Raw genomic sequence first — 10,228 nt, 5'->3', positions numbered from 1 at the left:
TCAGTTTAGCTTGCTAAATTTTTGTTAAACTCATTTGAAATTAAGACCTTTTGTATCCAGTGTTAAATTGGGAACACATGCCCTGTCCCAACAAAAATCATTTTCAAGTAATATGGAAATTTCCTTACTCGTTAGGTTACATACCTCATTCATGGGATTAACACCATGAATTAATTTTCCGGTATTCAATCTTCATTTTGTGCAAAAAGAACACGCAGAATATCAATCATTAATCAGATGCTGATTTTTTAAGCCTCCGACGCGCGACAAACATGTACTCATTGACAGCGTCGAGATTTCTTCCTCCTTAAAATACTTGTCCTTTGACATTTGAATCCTGTAATCATCATTGTTATCGTCCGTATTTTTACCTTCAATTTCGTTTAAATTACCCCAAAAAAATCTAATGCTAATTTGTTTTTGTTTTCCTTAGTATTCATCCTTAATAAAACTTTAATGGTGCTACACACAACACAAATTCGCTTTAGACACTTCAAACTTGTTTTTTGACATTTATTATTCTTCTTCTTCATTTTCGCCTCTTCATTTCATTGTTTACATTTTGTCACTCAAGCATTGTTAATTTCTGGTTCTGTTTCTCTGCCACTAAATGATGTGTGTAGAATGGAGGATATGTCGAAGGAGGGAGGGAGAGGAATTTGAAGTGTGGTAGGCGGCAGCGAAGGAGTGAGGTTAGTAGTGATATTTGCTTTTCGTTTTAAGTTCTGTTATTATGACCCACTCACAGTAACATTGGGTGAGGTCGGTCGTTCGGCCAGTCTGTCTGCCTGCTCCACCCTCTTAAGGATGTTGGCATTTTCTCATGTTGGAGTCTTTTATTTTTGTTTTTGAGGGGGTGGTGGTGTTGTTGCCGTGCAAAGTAATCACCATCATCAGCATGGCCATCACAACATAATGTTGTTGTGTGGAATATGTTTTTCACCACTCGTAAAAAAGTGCGAACAGAATATATTACGACATCTCATACATACCAATATTACATAGATTACACTGAGAGAAAAATTTTAAAGGTTGAACCGTTGTAATGTTATCTGTGAGACTATTTTAAGGGTCTGATCTCAATAATAACATGTCTGTATCATTTCTATCAATTGGAGGGAGAAATGCATAAAAAATATGATGATTTTTGTAGGTGAATTTGACATTTGCTTCAAATTAAGTCTGAGCTTAAGTGATGGTCTCTTGATTGACGAAATTTTCTTTTCTTATATTCATTAAGGTCTATGAACAGAAAAATTTCGCCGGGGATATGGTCAGCTATTAGAAAACAATTTTATGAATGTTGCCTTCATTTTCACTGAATTGTGATGCTTTTATGCAATGCTTCGGTTTTTTAATGATTTTTTAAAACTCTTTCGAGTTGGCATAGTGCACCGACGGCTCCAGGTTTCAATTTCTAATGTAGAGGGAAATTTCTTTCAAAGTGGTTTTCGAATATTTGTGAAATGAGCTAAGCCTCTTCGAGTCCCCTGATATTCTAATAACCAACCATGGCATCAACTCATGAGGATAACACAAGATATGAATGGCGGGAGATAGCGCCACACAGATGAGAATGGCTACACAAAATAGACAAAGTCCCGACAACTGCCCAACAATTCATGGAGGTGTTCTAGGGAACGAAATATGACAGCTCCATCACCTAGGACAGGCTACAGCAGGTGAATTATCCTGTTCCGAATCGCCTGATATTCTAATAACCAATCTTGACATCAACTCATGAGTATAACACAAGATAGGAATGACAGGAGATAGCGCCGCCCAAAGGAGAATGACTACACTAAATAGGCAAAGCCGCGAAGCAGAACGTGTTCTGGAAATTTCTGCGTTGTTCTGGTAAACTAGGTTCGAATCCTAGATAGTTTTGCCTGTGATCATTTGAGTGATTTTAAAGTCAGTTTTTTTATCTTTTTTTATTTTTGATTGTTTTCCACTGTAAACAACGTAACACATGGTGGTAGGTCAAACCATAAAGAGATGGTTTATGCTAAAATATTTTATATTATCGGACTAAAAAATTGACAAGTTAATTCTATTTTATTTTTTGGCAAATTGAATTTTCATGGCGCTCCAAACAACACAACACAGGATGTCAAAATGTCAAACTTTCTTATAGAAATTTCAGATGTCATTGGCAAAATTGTTGCCTCGTCAAGTGTCGATTTATCCAATATAAGCTAATTCTATCTACGAAATATATCATTTACATAACCTGTTCAATTTTTACTTAAAAAACAAACCTTTTATAATATCGATTTTTTAAATGGCTTTTCACCAAACATTTTTCTTTGAGTGTAACCAAACATTTGCTCCAATTTTTATTGTTTTATTAAATAAAGAAAAAAATACCCACCATCATATATCCATTCATTAATCCTTGGGGAATAGGGATGGAGGCAAATGGGAGAGGTAGTTAGTTTATTTACGAGCAAACAAGGTGTGCGTGATAACACTCGGTGTAATGTCGTCTCGTTCGAATGGATGGATATCGTTCTTGTTGATTCTCCAGTGACATAAAACTAAACTTTTTAAATTAATTTTTTGTTGCGCAGGCCGGCAGGCTGGCAGTTTTACTTTTGCCGCCACCAACACACAAATTCGATTCTGTTTATCTATTCCATAGTCGCCCCTCCATACGTTCCATGATGATGATTCTATCCCCCCTCCGTATACATTATCATTGGTTGTGTTTGTCTGATTGCCTGCCTGCCAGTCGGCCTGTCGGATTTGTTCCAATTGTAAAAAAAATCGGAATCGAAAGAAAGAGAACTCCACTATCACCACCCTACCAATTGAAATGAGAGGAGATTTTTGTAAAGGGATGTTATCTGGTCGGTGGTAGGGTCGGTTGTGGGGATGGCTGAATATATCACCACTTCACTCCAGGAAATTGTGTTGTGTCGAGTCGAGGGGGATGGATGGCAGTGTGTGTGTTCGTTTGTGTGAGAGTTCGGGAGTTTTGTATTGAAAAAGAGAAGAGTTTTGCAAAAAGCATGCCAGGCAAATACATCGAATAACAGACCGACTGTCAGCAGGCAAGCAGCAGCTCTGTAGTTACTGTTGTTGTTGGTGTTCTGGCTGTAGCTGTCTCTGCTCAAAACGCGTGCCACCACATTTTCCATGGAGTTTTGTGGGGAAAATGAGTAAGAAAATTTCGCTCATTTTAAATGGGCAACATTTGTCGACAAGAACAGTAAGTTCTGGTATCTTTTTCATCATTTACCATTCGCCGTGTTTTCGTTCGTTCGCCTCGCCTGTAGTCGGCGTCTTCTTCTTCTACTTGGGGCTTTTTAGATTATTTTTCTCTACTTTAGGGCGGTGGTGTTTTGTGCTAAAGAAAAAATACATATAACAAATATATAAAATATTTTCTACAAAAGAAGAAATTAGTATTTTCTGTGATAAATAAATGAAATGTAGTGCCATTATGCAAAAATTAGCAATATTTTCATAACAGCAACAAAATGGAAAAAGTGTTGACCTGACGACCATCACTGTCACTCGATAATGAAAAGATAACAAAAGCATGTTGTTTGACCGTTTATAATTTTCACGGTATTTTCTCAATTATTTTTCGGGGAATGTTCTTTTGTGTGTGATATTGCCGTCGTAGTGCTAATGAATGAAGAAAATTCGTGCAAAAAGTGTGTTGTTTTATGTGGCATTTTTTGGCGTGACAGTGACAGTAAAAAAAATGTTGTGGTGATACAGTGGAACGTGTTTATCTTAAATACCACGACACGCACTATACAGGAAAGGAGTGTACGAATTGGCCTGCCCGGATTATTTTTTCTAAATGATGGAATTTGTTCGAAAAGTGCGACATTGCATTGTTTGTTCGCGAGATAAAAAGTAATAAAAACAGACACTCACGTATTTAACATTTTCAAATAGTTTAGATTTTGTTAGCGGCTATGAAAAAATTCAATCATTTGCTCTCAAAATGCACAGAGTTCATTGGATGTCATGAACCTATAAATGTTATCAACAGCTTTTTCCTGTTTAATGTGGCACATGGGGTGGTGGCTACTACAAACTTTATTAAAAAACGCTTTAGAGTGTGGGCAGATGATTGTGTAAATCCTTTAACATTTCAAGGGGACCTAACTACGTCATGTCTTTTAAGCAAAATAAATAATGTATAGGCGTTATGATGGTCCATTTTGTTCTCTCACAAATTCGGTTGTTTCTACAAAATGTCCTAGCGAAAATTTATGACGTACTATGTCCCAGAAATCCCTGAAAATTGTGAGAAACATTAGCCCCAATCCCATTTATCACCAGTTATGACCTGTTGACGAAAGTTGAGTTGAGGAATGTTGAGGTTAATTCCCTTGAAGCGAGTGGGACTATTTACATGAGAGCTATGGCATGGTGAATTTTTTTCTCGAGAAGATTTGACACCCAATCGTAAATCGTGCCCAAAATGCCGAATAATAAGGAAACTGTTATATAGGGCACATTCCGAATCTTCTACGCAATGATAATCCAAAAAATACCGCATATTAATTGGGGCCATACCAAAACTTGTTCTGATATAGCCCATGTTCATAGGAGTAGTAGCAATGTTTGTGCAAGTTGAGTTGAGAAATGTTAAGGTTGATTCCCTTGAATCGAGTGGGACTATTTACATGAGAGCTATGGCATGGAGATCTTTTTCTCGAGAAGATTAATTGGGGCCATACCAAAACTTGTTCTGATATAGCCCATGTTCAAAACCAAACTTCCTAGGAATAGTAGCAATGTTTGTGCCAAATTTTAAAGTTCTATCATAGATACTGTGAGCTCTATCGTGACATGGCTACATCAACAAAGAATTTTATTTAGATCAACAATATTTTTTGTTTATTTGAATTTTGCTTGTCAGGGCGATGATCATTAGTATGAGTTTTTTAAGTCAGTTTTTTTCTCTATCGACTCGACCTTCGTGATCGAATTTTTGCAATTTGATAAGGAAAGCTAGGGAAAGAATTTACGTATCCACCATTATGTGACGCGTTTCGCCGTTGGTTAAGCGGCTCATCAGTCATTTTGGGCTATTTGGCTTTACAAAGGTGGTATGTTGATAACTTTTATTGTATTTTATGTCACAGTTGATGCGAAATTGCATCTGCGAATTAAATTGAAATTTGTCAAGGTTTGACATTTGTCTTTACTCGAGAAACAGTCCTTTTCAAAGCAAATGTTTGTTGTAGCAATGGATAATTAATTCGCACAACATCTACAATAGCTGCCATGGTATACTCATGTTTTTTGCGCAACCTTTTCGGAAGTGAATTGATGGATCAGAACGCTAAGTCTGGTCTGACATCATTTGTGTTGCTCTAGGAACTTAGATTCGAACCCTAACCGTGCTCAGCTATAAAAATAATTTGTATTTATTTGAATTTGCCTGTAAGAGCGATGATGATTTGAATAAGTTTTAAGTCAGTTTTTTTCTCTTTCGAGTCGTAGAAGAATCTATTTATGGGGTCTACAGTGAATACAACGAGCTGTTGCAAAACATTGATGCTTTGCGTAAACTGATAATGCCAGATCGTCATATGGCATACCCTGATATAGAGGCATACTTGGAAATTTCATTCACCAGCATACATTCGATATTGAATGAACATCTGGCCTTACGAAAATGTTTGATCTCTATGGATACCGCCCGAAATCGTAAAAAATAGGTGTCGGTTAGTGTAAATTCTTGAGATGATTTTTCTAACATCGTCATATGCAATAGATCGAGTTGCGCCGGCGAATATGCACTTCTAAACAAACGTTTATTAACTTGTGACGGTAAATTCTGAGTGGTACACCACAATTCCCCTGCTTGTCTTCAGAGAAGTTCAAAGACACGAAGACGAATCATTCTGCACCATGGCAATTATTCATCTTCCTTTGTTCGATTCAATCTAGCATCTTTTTTACTGACCACAATGTAGAATTGGAAAAATAGCTTAGACAGTTGGTTTTTGAGTACATAAATTTGTAACAAAATATTCTTATTTTCATTATTAGGTCCTTAATATATGTAGTAGCTGTCTAACCTACCCACAAATTCATAAAACATTGTTATTTACGTAATTTTCAGCTCATGGTTAGTTCACATGTCTGTCATATAAATTGGTAATATCCGTCATTTTGACAGATATCAATTTGACAAAATCAATCATGGATTTTGCACAATGATTTGTGAGATGAAGAGTCACACATCGATGATTGTGCGTAAATATTTGATCAAAAACAAATCTGATTCACGGCTCAAATACCGCATTCACCGCACTTGACCCTTGCTGACTTTTTAATCTTCCCAAAAATTCAAAATTCATGTTTCAGAGGATTGGAAAAAACGCAGGCATAAATGTATTAATTCTGAGTGAATTACTGCGAAGGGAACAGGGCAGTTATTGTGAAAAAATTAATGATTTCGAATAACTTTAAAATATCGGTTTTTTGATGATCAGAAATCGTATTGTTATTGTACACTTTATTTTTTATTAGTGTACCCAATGACGATGTAAATATGTCGGAAAAAAGTGTTCCGCTTACCTTTTTCAAATGTTGTCATCTAGGGATTATTTCAAAATCATTCATATCAATGTAATCTTCATATTATTTGGAAGACAAAATGTTTGTTTAATTCCTGAACCTGTCGGCGGGCTCATGCTGTTTTCAATTTTTCGTATTATCTATGAGGTCGATGATCAATTTTTCTTTGAATGTTAAGGTTAAATTTTTAGGAAATTGAAAATCGGAAACATTTTCTAAACTCTTTAAACAATTAAACATATAATTTGTAATTTTGGGCAAAATAATTAATTACTTTTTTATTTTTTTCTTTCTTTTCAGGTAAGTGGCTTTAAAATTTAAATATTATGTGCCAGAGTGAGTTATTATATTAATTTTATTAAACTTAATCTATGAGATAAAGAAGTATATAAGTTTTGTCGATTTGAATTTTTTATAAAACACGTCAAATTTTTGAAACACTTAGATCTTTAAATATCAAATTATACAGTTGGGACGTTCCGGAACGAACTAGATCATTGGAACTATTCTGCAAAAGGAACGATCGGTACTATACCCGGTCTTTCCTATAGTTTCTTTTGTTACAGTAGTTCCTGGTTGCTCGCTTTTTCCTAGTTCCTTCTGCCACAATTGTTCATTTAGTTCCACAAGCTCATATATTTTTAATTTTCAGTCTCATCAATTCATGCAATAATAGTTGTCTTTCTCTTTTAAGAGTGATATTTAAGAGTAATATTCCATAATAGAAGCACAAATTAAATGTTGGAGGAAACGACAGTAACGTTTTTTATGTATCTTTTAAAGACCAAGACGAAGAAGAACGATATGAATGTACTAATGAACTATACCAATGAACGATTGAACTAATTGAACTATGGGACCAAATGAACGACCTAGTTCATTCTGTGAAGTGAAACGCTTCAGGAACCTAAAACTATTGTTTTTTGTTTAATTTCCTTTAATTTATTCTTTGAGTGAAAAATAGATTTTGATTTGAACATTTCTCTTGCCATGTGTACCCATCAACAGCTGCTGCATATATTCTCCCGTTGGCAAGGGGAGTATTTTGAAATGAGATTCAGTCAGAATTAGGTTTCTTACAATTATGTCATGCTTAAAGAAATATAAAATAAAAATATTAAAATTATTTAATCACCAAATCAATGGATATTGTAACTTACATTATATGGACAACTGTGATTCAAATTCGTATATCCCGACATAATATCAAGTAATATTTTTGCGACGACATTATATTTCGCATTGCTAAGCAGTTTACAAAGATCCACGGTTTGATTGTAGAAAAATGGTTTATAACCATTGGCACGCTTGAAGAAACCCATTTCCATCTAAAAACACATTTAAATAAAAATTCCTTAGTTTTTTAATTCTTGATCTTTATTTTATCTCAAAAACTTACAAAAATATCCGGTAATGGCTGCAAAACGTTAACACTGATATTCATACCAACCACACCACGTCGTATGAACTTCAAACGACACTCACTAAATTTGACAACGCTTTCATTTAAGGATTTACATTGTAAATTTGTCAACTTTACATCAACACCGTCGATAACATTTTGGTATGTTATTAAAATATATATTAAGAATAGAACCGAATTTGTATACGAATTCATAGTTGTGTCGTTGCTCGGCGTTGGAATTACAACTAAATAAATGAAACTCATCAGTATTTAATAATTTATGTAATTAAGAACGGAAAATCACGAGTCTAATAAGATCTCTATCTATAATAATATAATTTAACTAACAAAACATATCAGCAGATTATGTAAATTATGCAAATTAATCGAATGACCGTATCGGTAATAATTTCGTTCGGGCTGTAATTTGAATTCTGTCATCGAAGATTTTTTGGAAATTTCGAAAATTGGCTGTCCTACGTTCACGATAGCTCCACTTATTGTATCTTTGTGATAATGAAATTCGCGTGGCCCCAAAGGATGAAATCGCAGGGCGTTAAAAAACATAATTTCAATGGCCAATTGTGATTACCTTTGTGAAGGATCAAACAATCCGGAAGCTTTTCCCGTAACGTTTAACATCATCTAGCGTCGTCTTATAATAATTAAACGTTGTCCAGATTAATAATGAAAAAAAGTAAGGTCCAATGAACACCCCGGATCATAAACGTCACCAAAAATTACACTTTGAGGATGAAAAGGCTTTTAAACAACAATTCTTGACTTTTTATTAGCCCTGAGTTATAGAGTTACACACCGAGTTGGAAATGGACCTCATCAGGCAAGATGTTTTTTCTATAGAATCTCGGATCATTTGCATTTCAGGGACCTAATTCGAAAAGACAGATAAAACTGTGTGGAAAATTCCTATTGGAATGAAAGACCTTGGTGAATACATGAAAACCCCAGAAGGAAAAATACACCATGGATCAAAGTTAGGAGATATGGCATAATAATTTTTTGCTAGCGACAATTATACGTGAAGAGACAACTTCATATCTTGATTTGAAACCAATGTATGAATTTTTTTTAAATTTCTGCATGTATAATACGGTCACCAGCAACAAATTATCATGCCATATGTCCTTTGATCTATGGTGCATTTTTCCTTCTGTATTTTGGGCATAGATATATTTTTTATCCTCCACGAACCTTTAATTACAAATTATAGCTACTTTGGAGGTAAATGCGGATAATACCTTCAAAATACCGAACATGAGGTGGAGCCTATATATCTGGGGCTATGTCCAAACATGGACCTGTATTCAGAGATGGCCTGTCAGAAACAGTGACGTAAATGACATACATTTCCGACGTATAATACATACGTCAGAAACGTCGGAAACCTACCCAAATCCATTAGGTTTTTGACAAAATAGATATTTCCATTGATTAATTTGGAAATTACGCATGCTTCACTCAAATCCATATAAGATTTAAAAATTTTTTTCTCAAAAAAAAAAAAAAATAGAAATATTTATTAGTTCTAGTAAGGAATAGTCAGATACAAGTAAAAATAATATATATTCTTGAAAATAACTGTATATGCTGATAATATTGATATAAATGACGTTTACTACATTTATTACATTTTATACAAGTATATGACGTTTTCGACGTTTACACCTTTTTGACAGTCGAAAACCTAAAAATTCGTACACGGACCATCCCTGCCTGTATTAAATAATTTCTGTAAAAATGTATTTCCAACCTCCAAGAGCCCGGGAAGTCAAATTAGAGCCATTGCAGTATCAAACTGCTACTAAAACCTTAAAAGAATCGAATATGGGGAGGGACCTTTGTGTGGGGATAATTTAAAAGTTCGACCTTAAAAAAATCTACAAAATGGTTGTTCAATCTCCAAGAACCCGGAATAACAAACTACAGACCCTTTGGTCGGAGTATGCAGTTAAAATTTTCAAATTCAACGGTACCTTTATATATGGACTTATGCCTCAAAAAATTCGCCATGCTAATTTGTTTAGGACCTTTAAAATACCGAATCGGTGGCATTACCGATATTGGTACTGTGACAAAACTTGAACATGTACCGAAGTTGCACTTGCGGTTAGATAACTTTTAAAAAAGGTGAATATGTCCAAACCCGGACTATATTGAATGTTTATACTAGAGGTGTGCAACGAAAAAATTCTCAGAGAACAAATGAGAAGCCGCCATATGAAATGACTTACTAAAAGATAACGC

General features: G+C 34.8%; 1 protein-coding gene across 1 annotated transcript; it reads right to left on the bottom strand.

Moving 5' to 3' along the window:
- Window positions 1-4,279: 4,279 nt before the first annotated feature.
- On the bottom strand, window positions 4,280-8,176 carry LOC133333808 (uncharacterized). Its single transcript, XM_061542097.1, has 4 exons — window positions 7,958-8,176; window positions 7,719-7,886; window positions 7,537-7,650; window positions 4,280-4,312 (listed from the first exon to the last, which is right to left on the bottom strand). The coding sequence occupies exons 1-4, from the start codon at window positions 8,174-8,176 to the stop codon at window positions 4,280-4,282; spliced, it is 534 nt and encodes a 177-aa protein (XP_061398081.1).
- Window positions 8,177-10,228: the final 2,052 nt, after the last annotated feature.

This window comes from Musca vetustissima, unplaced genomic scaffold (genome assembly GCF_032173495.1).
Source record: "Musca vetustissima isolate MV318-11 ecotype Yass unplaced genomic scaffold, APGP_CSIRO_Mvet_v1 utg2745, whole genome shotgun sequence".
In the NCBI taxonomy this organism is placed as follows: Eukaryota; Metazoa; Arthropoda; class Insecta; order Diptera; family Muscidae; genus Musca; species Musca vetustissima.
The sequence above is the reverse complement of the archived record's forward strand: the minus strand, read 5'-3'. Positions and strand labels throughout refer to the sequence as shown.

What these genes read in the sequence shown, in the direction of transcription:
- LOC133333808 (XM_061542097.1), bottom strand. Translation starts at nt 8,176, where the DNA reads ATGAATTCGTATACAAATTCGGTTCTATTCTTAATATATATTTTAATA. An exon ending in AGCCATTACCGGATATTTTT is followed by an intron (nt 7,887 to 7,957) that starts GTAAGTTTTTGA and finishes ATGTGTTTTTAG; the next exon opens with ATGGAAATGGGTTTCTTCAA. An exon ending in GTACACATGGCAAGAGAAAT is followed by an intron (nt 4,313 to 7,536) that starts GTTCAAATCAAA and finishes TTTCGTCAACAG; the next exon opens with GTCATAACTGGTGATAAATG.